The sequence below is a fragment of the Patiria miniata genome, unplaced genomic scaffold (genome assembly GCF_015706575.1).
Source record: "Patiria miniata isolate m_02_andy unplaced genomic scaffold, ASM1570657v1 HiC_scaffold_15, whole genome shotgun sequence".
Taxonomy (NCBI): Eukaryota; Metazoa; Echinodermata; class Asteroidea; order Valvatida; family Asterinidae; genus Patiria; species Patiria miniata.
This window is the reverse complement of record NW_024037053.1, coordinates 252,527-279,070: the sequence shown is the minus strand read 5'-3', so window position 1 is coordinate 279,070 and position 26,544 is coordinate 252,527. Positions and strand designations below refer to the sequence as shown.

The 26,544-nt window shown below is 39.8% G+C and overlaps 1 protein-coding gene across 1 annotated transcript; it reads right to left on the bottom strand.

Annotated features, from left to right (window-relative positions):
• Positions 1-352: 352 nt before the first annotated feature.
• LOC119722250 lies at positions 353-26,440 on the bottom strand. Its single transcript, XM_038192290.1, has 16 exons — positions 26,255-26,440; positions 25,534-25,641; positions 24,143-24,224; positions 18,343-18,394; positions 17,256-17,363; positions 13,647-13,695; positions 12,709-12,767; positions 10,860-11,009; positions 9,887-9,961; positions 9,014-9,070; positions 7,757-7,923; positions 5,153-5,198; positions 4,242-4,310; positions 1,343-1,351; positions 861-1,006; positions 353-536 (listed from the first exon to the last, which is right to left on the bottom strand). Exons 1-16 carry the CDS (start codon positions 26,289-26,291, stop codon positions 353-355), a joined length of 1,398 nt encoding a protein of 465 aa, XP_038048218.1. The 5' UTR covers positions 26,292-26,440.
• Between the last annotated feature and the right edge of the window lie 104 nt (positions 26,441-26,544).

Sequence of the window (26,544 nt, the reverse complement as noted above, 5' to 3'; positions counted from 1 at the left end):
ACGGAAAATCAATCATGCACATTTTTTCTAATGTGGAGATGCTTCATCGTGTTTATGATGTGACGATCTCGTTGCCTTTTACTTTCTGTATTTCCTTTGCTTTTCAATCCATGTAGTCTACATCTTAATAAATGAATTCACAATATTGTTCTTCGTTTCAAGTTCAAAGTGTTTTTAATATAAATCAACTGTTTTTGTTCGTTATTTCAACAGCATGTTGACTAGAGTTTGCATCTGATGTAGGCTACCGCATCATCGATTTTTCTTGAAATCAGTTGAGTTTGTTTTCAACATGCTTTTACTTGAACACGAATAATCTTAAAATGCTTTTAAATACCAAAGATTTCAAGCTTTAAAATGGTCTAAATCTAATGGCGATACAGGTTTCCATGCCAACGCTAGAGCCTTGCATTAAAAAAGTGCGGGTATTTTGGGATGCGCTGAAGAACAGATGAAAAAGTTCACTTACCTCTTTATCACAAGTTGCTAAGTAGACGAAGCACTTGAATTGCTTGGATATGGTACATGTAGTGTCACTGCAACGAACGATATGAAAATAATGATATTCAAGCTTATAATCATTGAAAACATGACAGGCATCTTCCTGAAATCATCATAAATTTGTTAAAGCTCTGAAGGTTTCTAATTAACAATTGTTGACTGCTGTGATGTGGGATATGACGTTTTGAACACCCGAGGGGCGCAAAGCTTCGCCTCGGGTGGCGCCGTGGCGCACAGCTTGAACATGCAGTGTGGCACTGGAGAAGTGCACATGTTGAGTTGCCCATGTTTGCATTGGGTGGAGCCAAATGGTTTAGTCTATTGCCGCCCAGGTACAAATTTTCTGTAAAGCAACTCACCCAGCGACGTAGGCAAAGTACAGCAACGCATCGACCCTCCTGCCACAAGACGATATTTCAGGGTAGCAGTGCTTCATGATGATCCGATCCTCATCTGACGCCTCCCAGGTAATCAGATTGGTCTCTCCTAGCTCTAAGAACACATCCTGAAGATAAAATACCCAAGTTTTTATTAGCAAAATAATAATAAACAATTGTCGTGCTTACTGTTATATAGCGCTTTCCAGTGATGTAGGTCTCGAGGCAGGTCTCGGTATGGAGACCGGTCTCGAGACTGATTTTCATAGGTCTCGAACAATTTTAAGGTCTTGACTCAAAGAACTCGGTCTCGGCCTCGATCTCGAAGCAAAAGTCTCGAGATCTTGTGGGGTCTAGAGCATACGAAACCTTATTGTTCAGTTGGGAAGCATGACTTTATCATTGTTCAGATAATGTTTATTTTCATGGTGTTTTATTTTTTAATCTAAACAAACAATTCTTACCTTATATGTCTGTAGATTGAGCCAGAGTCAGCAAACATCATGAGGGGAAAATGGGAAAAGAAATTTGACCAAATTAAATAAGCGCAAGTACTTAATACGCTGGCAACACTAACAAACGATTTAAAGGGAATGTACAACATTTGCTTTTGCTGCATTTTTCAGAAATAAATGAATTTGGGGGATCAGTATGTTATAGCAAATATTGTTAAAATGACTTGTTTCACGTTTTGGGCTTGTAGATGCTGGAAAAACCAAGAAAACCAATCATGTTCTTGTAGTCTGGTTCCCTGACCGCACTTAAGATGAATCGGAGCAATGTATAGACTTTGGGGAATTGTAAGGTCAGAGAATCAGTCTAGAAGGCTTGTACCCCTTCACAGAAGTGTAATCAATTGCAAAGAAATAAAAAATGCAGAATAACTAATTAGGAAAAGGTAGGAGCAGGTTTTGAAGAGAAAAAAAAGTTTTCTCCAACGCTGGTCGGCCGACCAGCGTTGGAAAAATGGAATATTTCTTGAAAATGTCAGCACACCAGGAGCCACGATTTTACAGGACGCTTTAGACTGTCATTCCCTAACAATCCTGCAAGGTTTTTCGTGATAATTTGATCATTTCGTTTTGTGATGTTTGCAAATGATGTATCTTCTCTTTAAGAGTGACAGATTATCTGGACAATAGCTGGTACACTGCTTTGTCTATGAAGCAGGCTTCCATGCGTCTACAGAACTAATTATGCAGTCTTAGAAATTTGAATTTGAATATGTTCAGGTAATCAGGTATACAGGATACCAATACAAACACAAAGTTCAGGTTACTACTCATTCAAAGTTGCCTCAGACATGGGTTATTTTTCAACAAACTGAGGATATCTTATGAAATTCCTGGGTTAAAGGGAATATACATCATTTGCTTTTGCTGTAATTTTCAGAAATGGATGGAATTGGGGGGTTGGAAATATATAGCAAATATAGTTATACTGACTTTTTTTGAGGTTTTGGGTTCGAAAATGCTATAAAAACCAAGAAAAACAATCGTTTTCCTGTAGTCTGGTTCCCTGACTCTATATAAGAAGAAACAGAGCAGTTTACATACATTGGGGAATTGTAAGGTCAGGGAACCAGTCTAGCTGGCTTGTACCCGTTCATAGGTGTGTAATCGATTGCAAACAAGTGCGATGGGCAATTGGGGCCAGTATTTGAAAAAAAGCCAAGTTTTTCCCAACGCTGGTCGGCTGACCAGCGTTGGAAATTGATACAAAAATACCACTTTTCTTGAAAATGACAGTATACCAGGTGCCATGATTTTACAGGATGCTTTACACTGTCATTCACTAACAGTCCAGCAAGGTATTTCAAAATGATTTGGTAGTTTTATTTTTTGATGTTTGCAAATGTTGTATTTTCCCTTTAATACAAAAAACCAGGAAAGTCATTTTTTGGGTTAATTTTTGACTTTGAACACTTATTTTGCAGAAACTGCTTGATAAGCACTACGGTCAAGCCTTCTGTTCCTTTCCAGTTCTTCTTTGAAGGTCAATTGTGTTGTTATATCGATAACTTTCTTTTTGACCTCAACAACCATCTTCTGTTATTTTCAATGAGATTTATGTTCACTTCTTTTTTTTTTAAGATGTACCCTCCCTTTTTTATGCTTACTTGGATATAATAATAATAAGGAAATAAATATGTGCTTGACCGGTTTGAAGTATGTTTGGCTAGGGGCCTGGACACGGATAATGGCCCGAGCTGAAGGCGAGGGTGAAACAGTCAAAACAAGTCAAATTTCACAAATTTCCAATGATTTACTTCATGTTTTGTGAAACACCCCTCTCCTCTGGCGTTTTCGAATCCCTGTTCTTGACAACACGCGTGTAACACGAGAACGTGTTCTCGAGCTGGCTGTTACGAACGCGCGGGTGCGTGTCGCATCGATATAAAGCAATTCAAAATGGCCGACAATCATCTGAATTTGTACTTAGGCCTATTCCAAATGAACGAGGACGACTGTTGCAAAACCGGACATGCGGGGATGAAATTGCAGACCTGCACTACAATGGTATTCTTATTCCAATCATTAGGGTATTAGCAACAACAAAAAAACCACAAAACAATTTACAAATCTGCACAGTCCGCCATTTTGTTCAAGCTGCTCCTCGCCGAACCCTCCATCAACCGGGGAGTGAAAAAATCGATCCGCGAACGCCCTCTAGGGTCTGTTCTTCACGTTCGAGACCGCTGTTCTCGTGTCAGGTTAACCCGAGTGTTGTCAAGAACAGGGATTCGAAAACGCCCCCAATGTCTATGGTATTCACCTCACGCGTGTAGTGCTAAATATCTCCTTGTATGGAAATTGGTGTGTTCACTGCACATACCGCGCGTACTGCGCAATGTGATGCAGAACGCATGAATTATGTTTAAAACCAGCCGGTCCTTTAAAAGCGGCTTAAAACCACCCACTTGACGGGCTGTTGGCCAATAGCGATGGGTAAACTGTCTTAGGTATTTATGAATGTTGATTACAACATGGGGAAGACTATTAACCCTAACCACTCCAACTCCATCAAAATCCATCCCCCCATTTTGGTGGATTTTGGGGGACTTGGTCCAGAAGGCCTGGCGTGACTAAATATTGATGGAGTATGATGGACTTGGGCCTAATGGCCTGAAGCAGTGCTAGGGGTATCTGATTGATTTTGCCTAGCTTCCTGCACTGCTATTGTGATAAAAGCCATGTGTAGCAAGTCCATGAATGTCAACCAGTGCGTCAGTGGTGGATTCCATTATGTCATGTACAGTTTTGTATTGGAGGCACAGTGATTGATGGATTTTGATGGACTTGGTCCAGTTCCTAGTAAAAGACGCTAGGGAGTTAGGGTTAAAGGAGAAATAACAACACCTACCGTAGGGTTACGACCATGTTCTTCCAGTACTCTCAATATAGCGCTCTCAATGACGGACGTCCCACCCTCCTAAAGTAAGAAAAAGCAAACCTAGTAAAGCTCTATTCACTTGATTCAGAATGACTAAAACATATGTAGAATAAGCTTAGTGGTAATGTACTTGTTCTACATAACCCCCAAGGACAGACACACAAAGGGAGAACAACAGATCCTTTCAGTCCTCGGGAGTTGGGTCTTTTGTTGGAAACGGTCCTCTGTAGTAGGTTCGTGTGATTAGTCTATGAGAGAGTGTTATATTACAGGGACAAAGGAAAACACAAAGCAATGCCCTCGGGAGTATAGTAAAACAAGAGTGTGTGATCATATTTGTGATTCATGTCACACAATGCATTTACTGTACATTCCATTGAAATCTATTTGTAAACGGTACTCAAGCAAGCATGGATGGAAGGGATTTGCAGATTAAAGTCATTCATTAATCCTTCAAGCCCTGAATCCTTCAAAATCCTCTTTGCCAAAGTGGAGGAATTTGGAGGACTGAGGTTACATGGCAAAAGTGTGTTACTGATTTTGTAGGATGCACTTTGTCAAGCCATGCATAAATATAGGCATGAATTATGCTTGAAATCCTCTGTACTGCTCCAGGATGTCGCTGACAAAGTCTCAACATATTGACAGTCTCTGCCGAAGGATTTTGCAGGATTTAGGCAGTGGTCACCCCTCCATGGACAATATTCAAGACATAATGGAGGAATTTGCAGGATTGAGGCTATATGCTATTTTCCCATGAGGCCAACTGGAGAATTTTGCAGGATTGAGGCTACATCCTAGCAAAAAGGACAAGGGAGTTAGGGTTAAGATGGCAGGTCTTTAAAAACAAAATGAGAAGACAATTCTGATTATAAACTCACCTTGCCAACACCCGTGCATCCAACATACTTCACTTTATGAACAGAACTGAAACACACAAACAATAAACCCCGTTAAATGTAATATACAACATTTGCTTTTGCTGTAATTTTCAGAAATGAATGGATTTGGGGTTAGTATTTAATACATTGTAGCAAATATTGTCACACTGACCTGTTGAAAGTTTTGTGTTCATAGATGCTGGAAAAACCAAGAAAAACAATACTGTTCTTTTAGTCTGGTTCCCTAACCCTACTCCAGACGAAATGGAGTGATTTCAATTCCTACCTCCAGCTTTCCTGGTTTTAGTCACCCTTTGCCAAGGGTGGCTTTTATAGACTTGCTTGGGGCAATTTTGCATTAAAAAAAAATAATAAAATAATAAAAACAAGTATAGACGTCAGGGAATTGTCAGGTCAGGGAACCAGACTAGCTGGCTTTCATCCATTCCAAATGTGTAACCGATTGCAAACAAAATGTGGACCAACTACATGTAAATTTGATAAATTGGGGGCATTATTTGAAAAAAAAATCTCTTTTTTTCTCCAATGATGGTCGGTTGGCCAACCACCATTGGAAATTGATACAAAACTTCCACTTTTCTTGAAAATGACAACACACCAGGCCGGCCGGTGCCATGATTTTGCAGGATGCTTTAGACTATTTGTCAAACAAGGTATTTCATAATAATTTGGTATGTTTATTACTGAAGTGTTGAATTGTACCATTAAAAAAATTGATTATCAATAAAAAAGAAGAAAAGAATGATATTGTAAACAATAACAAGTGGCAAATTCAATTATGAGAGCAATGGTTGGTAACATGGCAATCACTTGCAAAGTCAGTAACATGATACAACACTTAAATGGAACCATGCACAAACACTATGAAAAATATCAAATTACGATCAACAATGTAGCAACCTACAAATTTTAGATAAAAAATGTCCCCTCCGACCGACCAGAACTAGGCTGGTGTACTAACAGCAAGATTGGAAATCTGTGGACACACAAGCCGTGAAAAACTTCCCGGAAAGGTCGTGGGGAGCGCGGCACGCAATCAAATTACAAAAGGGATTGCAATCTGAACCAACTCATCACCTATACGGTTACCGGCCCCGGCCGCGAGCTTGGCGACAAACTATCAATAAAGACATCGTTTGCTGTCTGTTTGGCTTTCATTACAATGGCAGCCTCGTGAACTGACCGAGATCGGATTGCTCCAATAACTGTGTCTAGAGCAATGTCTCATTTGCAAAGGGGATGGGCAGAAATTATGTCCAATTTATTTTTGTCTTTGTCTTTCTCACACTTGTTTTTAGTAAATTGCATCTTCATTGGGAATCGACTTTTGGCATTTTAAAAATGCCACAAGAAATGCCTCAAACCCGAAGTTTTTGTTTAAAAAAGGTAAAGAGGTCATTTAAACGACCTAAAAAGAATGTATGTACTGGTATGTGTGTATGCGTTTGCTTATGGAGTAAATCAAGGACACACATGTGCAACGTCAATCGAAGACAGGAACCAAATCGAGGACAACCTCGATTAGAAAACATGTACAAAACCAATGAGAGCTGTTGCGAAAAGTACAAACAAAGGAAAAGGGAACAGGAACAAAAGAAACACCTCGATTTACACCATAAACAAATGTAGGTGTCTGTGTGTGTGTTATGTTTTGGGGTAGGTTAACTCTTGTCAGCACGATAACTTGAGAAATACTTAATCATCTTGATTAAACAGACAGTTACGATATTGCCATTTCCTTACAACCAAACAAAATTGATTTTTTAAGATGTCAATGTCTGTGCATCTAATACATCAGCACAATGTACCTGTAGCTCGATTATTTTTTGGGAAAGGAGCTAGACCATCAATTGTGAGCCGAAAGCTGAAAGCTGCAAAGTGCAAATGAACACCTTAAAACCAGCCACAGGCAATTAAACTTTGCCATCAGAGGGTAGAATTACAAAAGCCCTCTGTCTAGCAAGCAAGTACATTGTAACATGACACCATAATCAATACAGTAATATAACAGACTGGTGACATTTCATACAGGGTAACTTTAAGTTGAATGTCTGTCCAGCTAAATTAAAGCAAATTTAATTTGAATACCTTTTTTTTTTTACATAATTTAAACCTAGAGCTGTCCATTTTCGAATAATTTAGTATTCAATTATTCGAATCTGCGTTTGACTGAATAATTGAATATTCGAAAATCGGCAGTCAAGTTTACTGTATAAACTAAATTCTACCATTCCTGATATGAAAGCTACTGCCAAGGTTGGCTTGACCTTAAAATCAGCCTGCAAAGATAGACTCTAAAACAGGCTTCTAGCAAAGGAGGAGTTGAACAAAAGACAGCTTGAAACAGCTATTTGACTTGAAAATAGTATAGCTTCATAAAGGCTTGAAAACAGACCACTTCCTGCACAGGATTTGAAAATAGACTACCGCCAGCAAAGAACCAGACAAGACACTTCCTCCTCCTAAAGGCTTGAAATCTCGAACCCTTGACTTGAGAAAAGACTACCCGCTGGAAATAAGACCATCTTGAGAGTGCCTTTAAATGGACTAAGCCAAAATCAGACGACTTGAAAAGAGACTAACCTTCCACTGAGTTTGTGTGAGATGTCCCGCTGATCTTTGTCCTTAGATGACTTGCTGTTATGGTTTGGATCTCTGTCGATGGGAACCTTGAAGCCCGCGTACTCGTCCCTCAATACTGCAAGGTGGTCCTTTATGTTGTAGAATACCTTTCCTGTTCTCAAATGACACTGTCGAAAAAGGGGGAAAATGAACAGGATTATAATGATGGAGCTCATTTTTCATAACGGCTATGGACTCCGTGCACAAGTACCCCCTCAACGGTTACAAAAGGAGAGTTAGGGGAGACCACTGGGAGAGACATTCAAACTAATTGCTGACGCTCCCTGACGCTCACGTGAAAATTTTTGGGTTTGTGTGTATTCAAAAGCAAAATACGTTGTGCTGACTAGGTGCAGGGTACATGTACATGCATGGTTCCTTTTGGGGCAGAAAACACAATAGACAATAAGCCAGTTCGATATTCCAACTGTGCATCAAAATGTGATGATTTTTCTTTTGGGATGAACATTTCATAGTATGCGTGCAAAAGCATAGCGGGGTACCAGCAAAATTGAAAAGATCGTCATGTTCTGAAGTAACATTTTGCAAAAAAACGTTTGGACAGTGAACTATTTTTAGGTGTCTTGGGTGTCCAAACGTTTATGCGAACAAAAGTTTCCATCTCTTTTCGATTGCGAGAAAACTTACACAAAATGCAGATTAGTTACCACGTCCCCCATAGCCTTGTGAGCATTCATCTGCCACGTTTTGGAATACTAAACTGGCTTATAGACCCCACAAGGAAGTCTTTAGAAACCTATCTGCCCCATAAGGGAAACGCTATGGAGTTTGAGATTTCAATAGGAACAGAGGAAAACAAAAGAAGGGAAACAAAGGTCTTCCCACAAGTATATGTATTGATGGCTTTGTGCGCTTCCACCTTATGAATGATTTTAAAGCTATGTGATGATCTGCAAGTTTTCAAATTTCAAAGATTTTGAAGCGAGAATTGGATTGTCGATGCATGGCTATGACGGTGCAGCTCTGAATATTTTTTATTTTGCTTAAAGTAGGTCACATATTGAATGATTTTTTTGTCAAATGAAGAACATAAGATGAAACAATGTTTTGGAATCCCAAGACAGCTCCAAATCCACCAAATAAATGATGATGTCAAGACCAATCCAAAAAAAAAAAGGTCACAAAATTAATACCCAAATAAATATCACAAAAATAAAACAAACAGATTGAAGATCTGGACTTTATCTATCATCATACCTTTATAACTGATATGTAAATTGGCCAACCCTCATGTTGTCTAAGTATAGAGGGAATCTGTAAAGATTAAAATGAAAACAAAAGAAAAACAAGAGAGAGAAAAATGAGAAATGAAAGAATGTTCTCCACATTCACACTCCAAACTAAACCTCAGAGTGAACTTTCTACCCAGAGAGTTGCCAACCAAATCATAAAGAAAATCCAAATTAAAAACAGATAGGATCTATTCAAAACAACCTGCATACCTGTCCCAATTGGAATTTTAAAGTGTGATTTATTTTCTACTTTGATCCAGATCTGGCACCCAATTGTCCCATGTGCAAAGGCGAGTCTAAACTGGCTGTTGGCTGAGCATTTTGTTTTCAAAAATGTTTTAATAAGTAATACGCTTAAAAAATAAGATTTGAAGGATTGCATGGTGAAGATACAAATAACAGTTTACGGTAGCACCATGTGGCAAATCTCCTTTATGAGTTTGTGAGGTTGTGGAAAGAACTGGGGGGAAACTCAACGTTTCGGTCAGTTACTCTGGCGATCGTCAGGAGAAATTAAGGTATTTCTCCACATGTGGAGTGCCGTGGCATCATGGTCTGGATGGATTTGTGGTCTGCGAGTAATTCTGCAGGTTGTGGGTTCGAGTCCTGCCTTCGGCTATGGTGCGTGTGCCCTTGGGCAAGGCATTTAGAGAAGATCAGTCTATGCTTGTTGCTTGGCATAATATTTGACCATTTCAAAAGATCACACAGTTTGCCTCATTTTGAAAATGATCTGGGGATACAACGCTGAGAAGAGTGCGGTCAATAAAGGCTGAGGATGGATGATGAGAACTAAAACCCTGTCCTATGTTGCTTCTTCTTTTCAGTATTGTCTTACCTTGCCCCCTTTGGCACTGCCATAGAGAGATTCTCCATACAGTTCATCCAGTATATCACCGGGCTCTAATCTATCCTGCAGAAGCAATTCGAAGAAGACACAAGTTTCAGTCGTAAATCAACTTTGCTGCGTTTTCAGAAGACACAGTGCCTCTTAACTTAGATATTTGAATATTCAATAGTTTGTTGAATACCTGAAAACCTATTGATTTGGTTATCTGTAAATAAACTGGAGTTCAACGGAAAGAAAGCAAAAATGGACTTTTTCTTATCAGAGCTGTGTTTCTCATATGGGCAATAGTGGACACAGCTGAAAAGTGGCAAATTTACACTCCACACTTACTTTTTGTGCACCTATGCACTTACTTTGTGTGCACCTACTTTGTGTGCACCTGCACACTTTAGTTTGAGTGCACCTAGACACTTTTCTTTATGTGCACCTAAACACTTACTTTGTGTGCACCCCCAAATTTACTTACTTTGTGCGCACCTACACACTTTTTCTTTATGTGCACCTACACACTAAACTTTGTTTGCACCTACACACTTTTCTTTATGTGCACCTGCACACTTACTTCGTGTGCACCTACACACTTACTTCTTGAGCACCTAGACACTTTTCTTTATGTGCACCTAAACACTTACTTTGTGTGCACCTTCACACTTACTTTGTGCGCACCTACACACTTTTTCTTTATGTGCACCTACACACTAAACTTTGTTTGCACCTACACACTTTTCTTTATGTACACCTGCACACTTACTTCGTGTGCACTTACACACTTACTTCTTAAGCACCTAGACACTTTTCTTTATGTGCACCTGCACACTTACTTCGTGTGCACCTTCACACTTACTAATTGAGCACCTAGACACTTTTCTTTATGTGCACCTAAACACTTACTTTGTGTGCACCTACACACTTACTTCTTGAGCACCTAGACACTTTTCTTTATGTGCACCTAAACACTTACTTTGTGTGCACCTATACTGTCTGGCTTCACCTCGGCCACCAGGACCCGATTCCTGATGTGTCTGATGACCACGCCTAGGTCTTTACATGGGACAAACTCATACTGGCGGTAGACGGGTAGGGTCCATGTCTCATCAAGAAAACTGGCATTCTGAATTAGAAAAAAAATCAGTGACACAGATTGTAGTTATTTAAATACAACATTAGTAAATTCAATTGTTACAAGCAAGAGACTGAGCTGTGCATTATGCATATTTTTTTTTTTGCAGCATACATGGTATTTTAACCAATCACATCACGCACCATAACATGAATATTTATCACGCTGTGTGGATGGAAGACACTTAGGTTCTCGTAGTGTTTTCCCTTCAATTAAACCGATCCCAACCAACAAAAAAATTCCATGAAAATGGAAATGGGTTCGAACCACAGATCTTGCGATCCATAGTTCATTCCACTATCCACTAGGCCACTGTGGCAGCTCGACGAAAGCCGTTCTTTGAAATGCTTTAATGTACATGCATGACCGAGTAATAGCAATGATGTGACGTCATTGTTATTGTCTTATGAATAAACATTATCCTAGCTAAATAATCATGATCCGTTGACAATGTGTGCTACAGATAAAAACATCGCACGCAGTATACAATTCATAGAAAAGTATTAACAGAGAAACATAAGATCCAATATTCAAAAAAAAAAAAATATCAATTTAAATTAACTATAAAAATATAAAACCGGCTATGATGTATACAGAGCACTATCTTTGTGAACATTCTACTGAAGAACAAAAATCGTGAGCAATCAGACGTACAAAAGGGACTTCAAAAGCAAAAATATACAACCAGTAATATACGGTACATGTACACAATGTATGGTAAAAAAAAAAAGCAACGAGATACAGAATGACATTGTGAGTAATGGAATTTTTGGGTTTTTTGTTTTATCTTTTTGTGTTCTGGAAAGAAAAATATCTTGATTGTATTCAGTCACATCGGGAAATTTGATATTTGGAGCGTCAGTCAAAACGCCAGTCACATCTCAGTGTTAGAGTCAAGACTTTGTTGAGGAGTTCAAGTGCGGCAAAACAAATTCAAGTTTGAGTACAAGTGCAAGCACAACGGCACTTTGGCTGAAATCTTGAAATATTTTGGTGCACAAGTACCATTGAAAATTTCAGAATACATTACGAGATGGAAACAAATACGGAAGTACTGCAGCACTGCTATTTCTGTAGAAAAATAAAGAAATCAAATACATCACAAACTTCTTGAAACAAGAGGTCTGCACATTCTCGGTAAAAAAAAATACGAACAAGCAGGATTCTAAACTAAGGTGAGCGGTGGTATGGAAATGTGAATAATTTTGAAAAGAATACTTCCTCTGCTAGACTGGTAGCTTACTAGTTTTCAAAAAGTGGTGGGCAGCCGTGTTAGTCATTCAGTGTAGTGATTTAAACCCGTCCGGTCATGTGACCACCTTTTGGGCGATCACATGACAGCAGATCATTGTAGATGGCGGGCAGGTCATATCCGGTGTCTCTGTTAAGAGATGGCTTTTGTGTCCTGATTTCGAATGCTTCCCGTATCTTCCTCTTCCCGAACTGATCCTCCCTGGTTAATAACTTGGACATTTTCCAAGCTGATGGAGTGCTGGTGGTCACATGACCGGAGTGGTTTAAAGCACTACGCTGAATGAAGATGTCGCGATGACATCAAAAGCTACGTTGCTACGCTAGTTTGATTCCAAAAAAGGGCATCTAATTTTTTCTTATCAACGTGATGGAATCCAAAATCAGTATACATGCTGCTACTTTTATATAATTTTCAAAAGTAATAAAAAGTACTTGCCTTAATATTGAGGTCAAACTGGATTTCCGATGCCCAGAACAGAAGTGAAGTCAGTGATTCTAGAGTGATGAGAAAATTATACAAGGAACAATCGTTTGTTTAAACCCTCCTTTTGTTTGATCAGTCACAGACAGTCAAAACTTCAATCCTATTCCCCTGCCATGCCTTTCACACAGACTAGTCACCAACAGTCGGATCATATTTCAATAGGCACTGTGACTAGTCAAATTCAATCAACAGACAAAAGCAGGCAACTGGTAGGCACGCCGGCTTATCAATCACCTACAGTCTAATCATAGCTATATCAGGTTTCATAACAGTCACAGCCAGTCAATCCTGCTTTATGATGGAAAGGAGCACTCGACTGTTAACCCTAACTCCCTAGGCCTTTTCGCTAGGATGTAGCCTCAATCCTGCAAAATCCTCCAATTGGCCTCATGGAAAAATAGCATATAGCCTCAATCCTGCAAATTCCTCCGTTATTTCTTGAATATGGTCCATGGAGGGGTGACCACTGCCTGAATCCGGAAAACCCTCCGGCTATGACTGTCAATAGGCTGAGGCAGAGGCATTGACATCCAGGAGCAGTTCGGAGGATGTCAAGTATAATCAAGGACTAAATTTATGCACGGCTGAGCAAAAACAACACAAGGTCCAGCCCAAGACCTTGACACAGTGCGTACTCCGAAATCAGCAACGCACTTTTGCTATGTAACCTCAATCCTGCAAATTCCTCCAATTTGCAAAAAGGATTTTGGAGGATTCAGGGCGGTTAGGGTTAAAAACAGTCACTTGATTTATTTTGACTGCTGGGCTGGCCTTTTTGAAGTTGCAAGCCAGAACTAAAATGAGGCCCCCCCCCCAAAAAAACCAAGAATTTGTTTGAAATGAACAATTTTGCTTTATAAATACTTTTAACGACGTAGCCTGAAACTCACCTACAAGCAGCTCGCTACCGATGATGGACAGAAGAGGGTCGTACCAGGTCTGTGCAAGAAACAAACACGTCCTTTGATTTCGTAAAAAAGTAAAGTCTGTCCCGAGCCAATGTGGCTCATCAGGCCGGCGTTTATCTCCGGTTTCAGTAGCATGAAACGACTGAGAATATTTCTACTCCCCCTGGATGGGATGCTAGTCCATCGCAGGTTACTCCCCAGCTAATGCCGGTACCCATTTATACTCCTGGGTGGAGAGGGGTAAGTGGGGTGAAGTGCCTTACCCAAGGACACAATATATGACCAGCGACTGGATTCGAACCCCGGACCCTCTGATCATGAGTCATGAACCCTAACCACTAGGCCACACACTCCCCCTTTGATTTAGTAACATTCTAGATAATTAGTCTAACTTACAAATTTGTTCATTTCGTTTTCAAGGGAGTCATGAGCCACATGCAAATCACGGTGAACTTTGACCTTTCGACCCACCCCAGACACTATAGGGTCTGATAGTTGACCCCTGGTAGCGCGCCTCCGTAACCATTGAATAGCAAAATTAACATGCAAAAAGTCCACAATTGCAAGTATCTTTCGTTCATTGATTTCTTAAGAAAATCACCGACGGAAAAGGCCTGTGTAAAATTACTACATGTACTAGCATATCCATTTATGCAAACTGATAAATCGCCTGACATGAAAGAGAAATATCGTGCCTTTTGACCTCTCACTTCCGAAAATCAAAAATTGTGCAGACTAGTGTGATTTACGGATGCACACCCCAAAGTGAACGTACAGTGTAGATGAGAATTTCTTAAATTTGTGGCGGTTGTTAGGTGAAAACTGACAGCGAAAAAGAAGACCAAGATGTCTTTTAGGGTTTTCAAATTGTGTGAATAAACTTGAAGGACTCATCAGTACTGACGAAAAAAATGAGCTAAAATTGACTTAAGAGGACTGCACCCAAGATCTGGAGCAAATTTCATGGCGCTGCTAAGCACAAAACTTTGCTTAGCACAAAAAAGTCTAGCTTAGTAAAAGCAGGTTACCAGCCAAACTTCATGTGATTTTCATGCTAAGCAAAATACCAATCACAAGCAATATACATCACATGGACATTTGGTTGGTAATCCTGTTTTTGCCAAGACATTTCATGCTAAGCAAATTTCTGTGCTTAGCAGCTCCATGAAAATGGCCCCTGATCAAACCAGTCCCACTGAATCTAGAACCCATCGGCTGTACCGGTAGGTAGGTAAATATTCGCAACGTTCTATATTCTCATTCTCATGCAATTATAAGATATGTAATCAAACATGCAATAACAAGGAGACCTAGGAACGACAATGCCAGATGTGAACGGTCGTAAATGAAATTCGGTTTTTACCCACCATCTCCGAGTGATTTTTCCTCAATTTTACTTGAAGAATACCAGAATAAAATTCAAGCATGAGAGTTTCTCGGGTTGGTTACAATTAGAAATTATTCCGCCAAAAATTACAGAAGGTGAAAGGGCTACGCAATGTAAAATACCCAAGGTGGGCCACGTGAGGGTTCCGGAAGCTGAGCTGCATGACCTTTTACTTTCATCATCATTAGCTATAATGCATGGATGACCGACCATGTCAAACCAATCTGCACTGCATTTGCACATTCTAGTGATGCCTTGTAGACTCAGTGATGCTAAATAGACATGCACTTGTGCTCTTTGTATTTACTTTGTGTGAGGATTTGCTGTTCAAATATTAATAAGAACAGATGCAGAAACAGATGTCACCGTTAAAAGCATTGGTTCCATTTTTGCCACATTTAATGCCAATGCGTGCGAATGTATACACAGTGTACATCTAGGTTTCATTTGTGTGCTAGCTACTTTGTGTAGATCGTCAGTAAAATCAAACTAAAAATCAATTGAAAAAAGTTCTGTACGTTCGCCAAAATCCAGGAATTTCGTTACACAATTGATACATTCTTTATTTTTAAACAAAATGGACATCAAGCTATGTATAGTAGGGCTGTACAGGCCTAGATGGACCATATGCATTGTAGGTATCTCGTGGTGTTTCAGTTACAGTGTACCAGCAACACTGAATGCACAAAACTGGTTTACCCATGCCTAGCAATGCTAACCCGTAGGAAGGGGTGGGGTTGGAAGAATTGGGGGTGGTGACTCGGGTGAGGGGTGGAGTAGGGTAAGGCCAAAAAAAAACTAGTTCTGCTTCCGATTACATGGCATTCGAAAATAGGGTAGGTACCGTAGGTAGGGAATTTTTTTTGTTTTGCCAATTTTTTTTGTGTACGACATATGGAGGCATCTGCGTGTAGTCAAGCCTTAAAGGTATAAAGTGATGGTTTTGGGTGATTTTTGTTCCTCATTTTCCAATAAAAAAATTAGGGTAGGGGCTGTCAGAATAGGGTAGGTAGGGAAACCGGAAGCAGAAGTATTATTTGTTTTGGCCTAATGGGGTAGAATTAGGCTGATATTTACCCTCCTGCTATTTAAGCAGTCACAGACAGTCAAAATTCACTTCCACTCCCCCTGCTATACTTTTAACAAAGGCTTAGTCACCAATAGTCAGAACATAATGTCAAGCATACTCTTTGTCTAGTCAAACTGGGTCAACAGACAAAGCAGGCAAGTTGTAGTCACAGCTGTTTTATCACTCTCCCAGAGTCAAAGCATAGCTGTATCAAGTTACTAATAAGCAGTCTAAGGCAGTCAATCCTACTCTATTTTAGCCTTTCGCCAAGGCCATCGTGGCTTATAGAAGCGGAGCTGCAAAAGCCCGAAGCGACTGGAGCGAAGATTAAGTCAGCACGCACGAGTGGCAAAGCCACGAGGCCTTTTCGAACTTGATTTTGTTGAATTATTCATAGTTTTTATGCAAATAAGAAGAGTACTGAAAGGTTAACCAATCACACAACGCGGATTTTGCCTAGTCGCTTCCATTTGTGAAAGAAGGGTGAGTAAGGAAAACGTAAGAGCAAATAACTGTATGAAAAATAAGTTCATACACTCAAATAATTTCTTGAAATATTTTTATAAATAAAATTAAAACAAGATAATGTAAAAACATTTACGCGGTCACGATCTCGTGGAAAACTAGACTCGCATTTTTTGTTTTAAATTTTTTTTCAAGCATTCGGGTGCGTCGACGCGTCAGGGTAGTAGCCACGCACGCACTAAAAGGCTGATGACTGGTTGGAATTTTGCTACCCTTTTGGGGTAGCAAAAATCGAGATTATAAAGAAAAACATAACAAATTCTTGAAAAAGAAAGAAATTCTGGAAAAGGCCCTCGTGGCTTCGCCACTCGCGTGTGTGGTCTCCCGCTCCAGTTGCTTCGCTCTTTCGCCGCTTTGTCTAATGCCGGCAAGTTAAGCCACGATGGCCTTGGCGAAAGGCTAACTCTATTTGGGCAGGGAATTCTAACATTAACAGGTTGAAAACAGTCAATTGATGGATTTTGACTACAAGGACAACTTGGCACAGACTGTTTGTTTGCATAGGAGGGTTAATATGCTAATATTTAGCTTCCTTTTTAACAGTGTCCCCTTGGCCCTGAAGTTACTATTTTTTTTTAAGTGGGGCGGAATTGGATTGCCAGAATCCTACCTCAAGCATCCTTGTGTTCTTGAGAAGTTGCTCTATAGGCACGGCAAGAATCTTTTTATGGAGGCAGATGCGAAGCAGTAGGCGACCACGCCCCTGGTGGGATCTCACCTGAGTGGTCCAGAACAAAACAAAAATGCTTTTGAGTTTAACTCAAAAAAGTACATGTAGTGAGCTGGGTCCCTGAGTGCCCAGCTGCTGATGTCAGGAACCGGTTCCACATTATGGGATCAGGTACCCGTGACCAACTTCACAATAGTAACATCTCAGACAAAAAAAAAGAAAATTTTGAATGCTATTTGTGTGGAAATAAGTACAGCGCCAACTCCTCACTCTTATGCACGGATACACTTTGAAATCTTCCTGCGCGTAGACATTTTGAATTTATGTGCATGTTTATAGAACATAATGTAATTAGATGGAGTGAATTTTGAAAGTGTACTCTAAATGCAACATACCTGTACACAAAAAACTTAAGCTCGTCATGACTGCTAAAAAAAGGTCATGGCGAAAATCGTCTGCATCAGATACGCGCATGCATAATTTGTATTGTTTGCGCAGAGCAAAATGAAACGATCATTTACTGATTGTGCGTTTCGGTTTTGAGCGTACCGGCTTCGATAACGCACCTGTGTAGAATACAAATGCGGATATGCAAACAGCCGCACAAAAGCCGTACAAAATTTCAAGTTTTCCATAGGTTTGTGTACAAATATGGATGCGCCCAGCAGGCATCACTTTGTACATCGAGTCAACGCTCTAGTGAACTAATATAGCTCTACGGCCACGCCACAATGTAGAATGAGACCAGACTGAAATTTTAACATGGGAAGATTTAAAAGCTTTTCCACCTGGAGCCTGTGTAGCATAACAGGCAAACAGTAATAAATAACCTACATGTACATGCACATGTACATGATACAGACAACTGAAATTGGTTTGTGAATTACATTGTAAGCTGCACCTGAATTATGGGGCTACGACTATCAATAAACACATTTGTCTATGGATGCGGCTGAAGCCATCTCTCATAGACTTGTGTGTTTCTTCTAGCCATAGCCCTATAATTCGAACGCGGCTTTGAGTCTACCTTGTTGGATGACTTGCAGGCTTCAATGGCTATTGGGAACATGGGATGCAGCCTGCATAATTAGTGGGGAAAAAAGAGCAACGTGACAATGTAATGCATGACTGGCCGTATTGGGAACTGCTATCGAGAGCAGCCAGAGACAAATAAAAATTGCTAGGGAATGGATGTTAGGAAAACATGCGGTTATTCCATATGGCTATACCCTCACAAAAATTGCTCACTGAAAACATTTGTGCCTTAATTTGCTCAGAAACTTTATACTGTCATGTACGCAAAAAAAAACAACTGAATCACTAAAAAAAAGAAAATTGATCACAGAAAATTGATCACAGCAGAAAATCTATTCTACTGAATGCTATATTAGGGCGACAGATTTTGCTAATCACGTCTACATTAGGGCGACACACCTTATTGGGGCGACACATAACTGTCGCCCTATTGTTAAAATGACCCTTAGGAGAAGGAATCTTTTTGTCGCAAACCATCTACATGTAGATCAATTCCTCGTGGTCCAGTTAATAAAAGTACTGAATTTCGTGGAGAAAGGATAAGGTAAACTTGGGTTAGGTGACATTTTAGGTCTGTGCACAGGTCTATGGAAAAGTCGCCCTTTTATAGCATCCAGGATAATTATTATAATTCTGGCAACTTTTGATGCCAAAGCAGCTGAAGAACTGAAGTTCCTGCCTTCAATGACATTTGATTTTGCTCATAAAATGGATTTGGCATTATAAGCTTAGCAAAGCAAATCAAAAACTCACCAAAAACCTTTGAAAATGGTAAGATGAAGCTCAGAGATAAAAGTTAAAATGGGACCAAAAGGTGCATTTTCAAGGATTACATTACAAAAAGTCATATTATATGGGCCCTTCGAGTACATGTTACATGTTCCAAATCACATCTGGACCATTGCATAATTTACAATTATTAAAACATCACTAAATCCCCGGAAATAATCCTATAAAATGTTCAATATTTACATAATTACGTGCATTTCAGCTTTATCCACCACTTCACCACCAGACACCAAACACGTTTAAATTTACATTCATAAATACCTAAGACAGTTTACGCATTCCTATTGGTCGAGAGCCCGTCACGTGGCCGGTCTTAAACAGATGATAAAGACATGACTAGCTGGTCTTTAACACTTTTCCAGTGTCACATGAAATTTGGACTCCTATGAAATCCGGTGCCTTTTAACGTTTCATTGGTTGAACATTCAAATTCCTCCCATATGCATGCGCAATGTACTACCAGTGAATCAGTATTTCATGGTACAAAATGCACACTTCACCAGTCCAGCTGCGTTTTGCGCGACATCGCGCAGTACGCGCGACGCGCACGCCAAGTCCCTATAAGGTAACGAGTTGTGGAGGGGCATTCCAAATTATAGTCAGAGGGGTGTTTCGTAAAACATGATCTAAAATGACAATGATCTAAAATTGTTGAACAAAATGGTTGGCAACGTCTAGTTTTTGACATTTTTTTTATTTTTTGGACCGAAAAGGTATTTTATGAATGGGAATAAATGTGTGTTCGGTCGGTATTAAACACTCTGTTTAAGACCGGTTTGAGTCTGGATGGGCGATAATTACACTCGGCTTCGCCTCGGGTAATTATCGCCCATCCAGACTCAAACCGGTCTTCGCCTCGGGTAATTATCGCCCATCCAGACTCAAATCAGTCTTCGCCTTGGGTAATTATCGCCCATCCAGACTCAAACCGGTCTTAAACAGAGTGTTATAATACCTCCCAAACACACATTTATTCCCTTATTGAAAAAAAGTTGGTGAGCCTAAGTTGGTGAGGAAAAAAAAAACTGAGAAAAAAAATGACAATTCATGTATAACATGCATATCCCCATTATTGCTGGACTCCAAAGGCCACAGCTTACAGTTCTCCGACTGGGCCACCAACAGATTGATTGACTGATTGACTGACTGACTGACTCCCCCAGTCACTGATTATAACTAATGTTCTTGTAAAACCGCAGAACGCTATTCCTCAATCCATGACAAATTATCTCAAGTTGTCTACTGACACCCATTCAAATGGCCATGTTTCGTAGACCGTTAACTTGGAAAATGGACTCTCCATGGCAAACTCTTGGTGGGCACTACATTGTGAATCGCCCAAATTCTTCAACACCTGACCATCATTTGCAACATTTACTCAGATTCTACTCTCATTAACTTATTTTGAGAACGAGACTAGATTTAAGGTTCATAAATTTTTAACTGTCTCATCAGTATGCCCAGACGACACTATTAAAATCAATCAAGCATGATGAAGTGTCTGCATCGATGGTAAACAACAATGCCTCAGTGCAATCGAGCACAGATATCCTGGTAGGTAGTAATCTGGGAGGAGACACTATTGTCCCTGTGCAGGGACCGCAGATGGGCTACTTGCTAGCGCTGTTTTTTTTTTATTTTTTATAAGAGCCAGTCAGGGCAATTCAGTTGCCCTTTAAACGTGAAAGGGGCCATCCAATGTAATCTTTTATTGCCATCTTCAAAAATACTGTGCACAAGTGAGACTTGCGCAATCCCCCTGGCATGCTGGCATTTTTTTCTCTGAAAAAGTCAGTGTCCCTAGAACCAAAATGGAATATGTATATTGTTTTAGCAATTTCTATTGTTTTTGCAAAAGTGACCTTGAGCAACCCACAAACCAAATTCGAAGTTCCTAAGTAAAGTATTTCTCAAGCATTCGTGCCAACAATATTTCTATTGTTTTAGCAATAGTGACCTTGACCTTTGACCTGTCGGCCCAAAAATCAACGGGCTTCTTAAGACTATCACGAACAACATACAAACCAAATTTCAAGTTTCTAAGTAAAGTATTTCCCAAGTTATGAGCTGAGAAGTGTCAACCTAACCAAATCATAACACACACATGTATACAGACATACACATAGAAGGAAGACGCTATCGCAATATCCCCTCCGGCTTACAGCCAGGGGGATAAATATGCACCTTTGTGTCCCATTTAACCTCATTTTCAATTGTCGTTTTGCCATTTTCAAGGGTATTTTGGTGCCCTTTTGGTTTTATGCCGTATTCATGAGCAAAACTCTGATGTAATTCTGGGCAGAAACCTCAATGTTACAGCTATATCAGCACCAAAAGTTGCTAGAGTTTTGGATATTTTGATGTGATAAATTTTCTTTTCTTTGGTAATTTGTTGTTGTTGTCAGTACATGGCAGTAAGCCAATGAGCAACCCTTTCTCCCAAACGTTCTCAATGAGCAAATTTTGGGTTCACAGTTTGAACACAAAACCCCGAAACTGAATAGTGTCTTCCTGAAATGACATAAAAAGGGACGCCCTAAACATGTGAAAGGCTTTTGACAAAAGTGTGTCATTTCTGACAAACAATAAAAATATGCAACTAATACGATTAATAATACGAACATAGTGACTACTCGGATATTTGGTTGATCGAATATTTGAATATTGGTATATTTGTCACAGCCCTACCAATTCATTGGGGCTAAAATCACCAATCCCATGTACATAGAATGGACTTTCTGAACAAGTAAATGCCCCCTCAACAGCTACGAAAAGAGAGTTAAGGCTGGTTCGTGCTCGGTGTGAACGTGAATGCAAATTTATGCAAATTCATGCTGAAAACATGCAAACAGTTGAACACACTTCAATCTCGCATATATTTCACAGTGAATATTTCCTGATCTCATATTCGCTTCAAATTTGCACGAACTATGAACTGGTCTTTAGGTGGGACTACTTCTGCCAGTTTGTGCTCATTCACATTTAGCGCACGTATCCACCAATGTTGGTGCTCAAGGCACTACATCATAATTACCCTGCTCATTGGGCCAATGAATCATTCCAAATACCATCTCAGCTCCCTGGGGAGTATACAGCTCAACGCTGCCATTTCGGCGCAAAGCAGCTAAAATCAATCACAATAACCATCTCTGCCTTCCCAGGTACCCATTTACTCCTGGGTGGGGAGAAGCAATGAGTGACACAGTGCCTCGCCCAAGGGCACACGCACCATAACCCCAGGCTGGGCTCAAACCCACAACCTGCGGAATTACCCGCAGACCACAAATTCAATGCTCCCGATCATGAGGCCACGGCACTCCACATAAAATTCATGGTATGTGCACACTGCATGCACAAACTAGTTCGTGCATGAAGTGTGTCCAACATATGGAGTTCTCATTAGTGCTCAGAGAGCACTATATGAATATACTGTTCATGCACAAAGTCCATGTATACACAAATGTACAGAATATTGGCAAGTCCACAAATGTGGGGTCCAAAAAAAGTGACTTTTTTTGTCCCTGTTAAACCTGACCTGTGTTATTTGCCATACAACTATCGTAAAAATTAACAAACTATTTTTGTAAGTGTTGGGCAGGTTCTTTGTTTAAAGGGAAAATACAACATACAACATCGAAAAATAAAACTACCAAGTTTTTACAAAATACCTTACTAGGATGTTGGTTAATGACAGTCTAAAGCATTCTGTAAAATTATGGGACCTGGTGTGAAGTCATTTTCAAGAAAATGGTATTTTTCAAGAAAATGGTATTTTTGTATACGGCTGACCACTGTTGGAAAGACCTAACTATTTTTCAACTACTGCTCCATCTTTATCATTTGTTTCAGTCCAAATTGTGTTTGCTATTGGTTATATGTTCATGAACGGGTGCAGGCCAGCTAGACTGGTTCCCTTACCTAACAATTTTCCGGCATCTATAAATTGATCCATTTCATCTTTAGTGGAGTCAGGGAACCAGATTACTTGAACATTTTTGTTTTTCTTGGTTTTTCCAGCATTTTCAGACACAAAACTTAAAACATGTCAGTGCAACAATAATTTGATCTATTATACTAACCCCTCAACTACTTCATTTCTGAAAATTACAGCGAAAGCCAATGATGTACATTCCTTTTAATACATAATCAATCTTGGAGATATAGAAGGCATTACAGAGCGTGTCCTGAATTTACAAAACGGGTGATTCCATAAATTTTAGGTCCACTTTTTTGTGTCCCTGTTACATCTGACATGGATACGATTTTGTAATTCAGGACACATTCTTTTTATTGAAAGGGACACTAGGTCCTAGAACAGCCCAATTGGGCTACTAAACGCGCTTTGAACGAAATGATGTTAATCTGAAAGAACATTTAAAAGTAAGATATACATGTAAACATCCACACAACTATCCTTTCAAAACTGGGTGTTTTTGTGTTATTCCTGTATTATGCGTGTGTGAACGAATTTCAGGGTCCACTTTTGCGACCCCAAAAATTCGAGCTGTTTAAGTGTTCACCTTTTGCGGACGTGTAAGAAACTATTTTGTGCGTTGGTGATTGGTCACCGGGCGCTGTTCGCGCGCACGGTGCTGTGTATATATATATCGTACGTACACTGACTGAAAGTAAAAACGACAGGAAAAGCGTATTCGTATTCTGTCGTGTCCGATGTAAACAACCGAGGTTTTTTCGTCTTTTCTTGGGAACTGTAAGACATTAGATTGGTTTCCTTTTGAACCAGATGTTTGAAATAGGATAAGTAAACGATCCAAAACATGACATTTTCGGGGATTTCAGGATCTAGTGCCCCTTTAATGCCTTCTATATCCAAGAGTCATTATGTAAAGCAAAGTACCCGCTGAACATAAAAAATAGTGTGAAGTCGATTTTAATGGTACTCGAATGGCAAATTACACAGGTCAGGTGTAACACTAACAGGGACACGCAAAAAATGTCAGACTTTTGGACCCTAAATTTGATGGAGTGACCCATGTCCATACCTGGCACTTCCTGGGGCGGTGGTCATGGACTCCATCCAACACCAGTAGTCTCGCTTGTATAAGCCAAACAAGGAGCCAGGCTCTAGTGGGGAAAATTCAATAAAATACCGAGCGGTCAAAAATCACGAATGCAGCTCCTGTTTGTTCAATGGCCCTGCCAGACATTTCAAATAGTAGCCATTTTAAAATACAATTTATGTTCAACTTTAAATTTCTCCTTTGGAAAATGCAAGTTTTATATTAAGTTGAATAATATAAATCGCTAACCTTAATTCCCAAATCCTCCAAAATCCTCTTTGCATAAGTGTAGGATTTCCAAGGATTGAGGTTGTAGGGAAAAAATGTGTCAGTTGATTTTTGGATGCATTGTGCTAAGGTCTAGGCTGAACCTCGTGTTGTTTATGCAGCCTTGCATAAATTTAGGCCTAGATTGTATCCTCCGGACTGCTTATGAAAATCATATCTGCCTCAGCGTATTAATTAACAGTGATTGTTGGAAGATTTTGCAGGATTTAGGCAGTTGTCACCCATCCAATTGTCACCCCAACTCCCTTAGCCTTTTTGCTAGGATGTAGCCTCAATCCTGCAAAATCCTCCAATTGGCCTCATGGAAAAATAGCAAATAGCCTCAATCCTGCAAATTCCTTCATTATTTCTTGAATATTGTCCGTGGAGGGGTGACCACTGCCTGAATCCTGCAAAATCTTGCGGCAGTGACTGTCAATATGTTGAGGCTTGGCCAGTGACAACCTGGAGTAGTACCGAGGATTTCAAGTATAATCCAGGCCTATATGCATGGCTGAGCAAAAACAACACAAGGTCCGGCCCAAGACCGTGACAAAGTGCATCCTACGAAATCAGTAACGCACTTTTGCCACGTAACCTCAATCCACCAAATTCCTCCACTTTGGCAAAGAGGATTTTGAAAGATTCTGGGCGGTTAGGGTTAGCAAATTCAAGAAATAACAGATGATTTTGGAGGATCGAGGCTGTATCCAATTTTAACATCTTTTTTTAGCAAAAAAGCTTAGGGGATTAGGGTTTTAAGGATATAAATGTATTTGTGGAATTGTGGTTTTCGAAAAGGGTCAAATTTCACTTTGACAAAAACTTTTGCTCACCAATTTTGATTGAATCAGCGTAGAGCGAGTCTAAGTAAATTACAGAACAACAACAACAACAACAACAACCCCCCCCCCCCCCCCCGTTTTTTTAATTTGCAGCAGCCAGGTGATGAGACAATTTTTGGCTATCTTTACCAACACAGATGATCTGTAGGCAACCTTTTTATTACCACACCCCCATTCAACGTGGTCCACAATCCGGTGGCCCTCATGACTTATGTTTTAATATCGTGATTCCGCGCAATGAGTGAGTAGCACTATACTTACTTTTCAGTCCCTTGCGCAGGATGCACTCCATTGTGTCACAAAGAATCAGAAGGTCTGGGTCGCCGTCTGTGATTGGCTGTTTGTTCTCCTTCAGCCTCAACAGCACAGCTACAATACATACATGTAGGAAACATAAAGAAAGAATGATGTCTCTGTACTTCCAGAAGTTACCAGAACTGTAAGGTTTTTACAAACCTTACAGACAGACCAATATAAGTTGCTGTGGAAGACAATATTCAATTTTTTTTTCAACCTCAAGTCAAGCAACACTCGAGTCAAGCAACACTCCGAACATTCAGAAGCCACTTTGTGGGTTGTGTACAAAGTCTATGGAGAGTCAAGAATATTTGCAAAGTGTTTTCTATTAACATAGTAACAAAATTGAAAATGTTTCTCATTCCCAGATTACTGTTTATTACTGTCTTTTAAACAATTTTACAGTAACTCACTAACTGACATGACTGACCTCTATTGACATTGACATAATACATGATCATGATGATGAAAAAAAGTGGCATCAGAATGCAACATTATTTCCCAACGCAACAATACCTTCGCCACACCACTAGTGCCTAACGTTAGTGGTAGTGGATGGGGCTAATGAAAAAAATGCAAGACAACTTGGTTAAACATAACAATATTACTAACATGACTAACATTATAATATTATTACACACACACAAAATTTGAACCGGCAAAAAAAATGACAACTTGAACTTACCTTTCAGATTGCTCAGCAAAGGATCCCTTGTTGCCATTTTGGCATGTGTTTTATAATTTTACAATTACACTAGAAACTGATCACCAAAGCACTGACATTTTGTTAAAATATTTTTAGGAAGGGTTGATTTTAGTTGTTTACAAGCGAGGCATGCATGCAACTGCAAGGCGGCGCAAAGCGAGAGAAACTTGAACAGCAGCTGGATCTGGAACGGCGAGCGCCCTCTGTTGTCGAGTTTTATCAAAGACTAAACAAGTTTCAGTCTGCTCACTTTTGGCGTTTCTCATAAA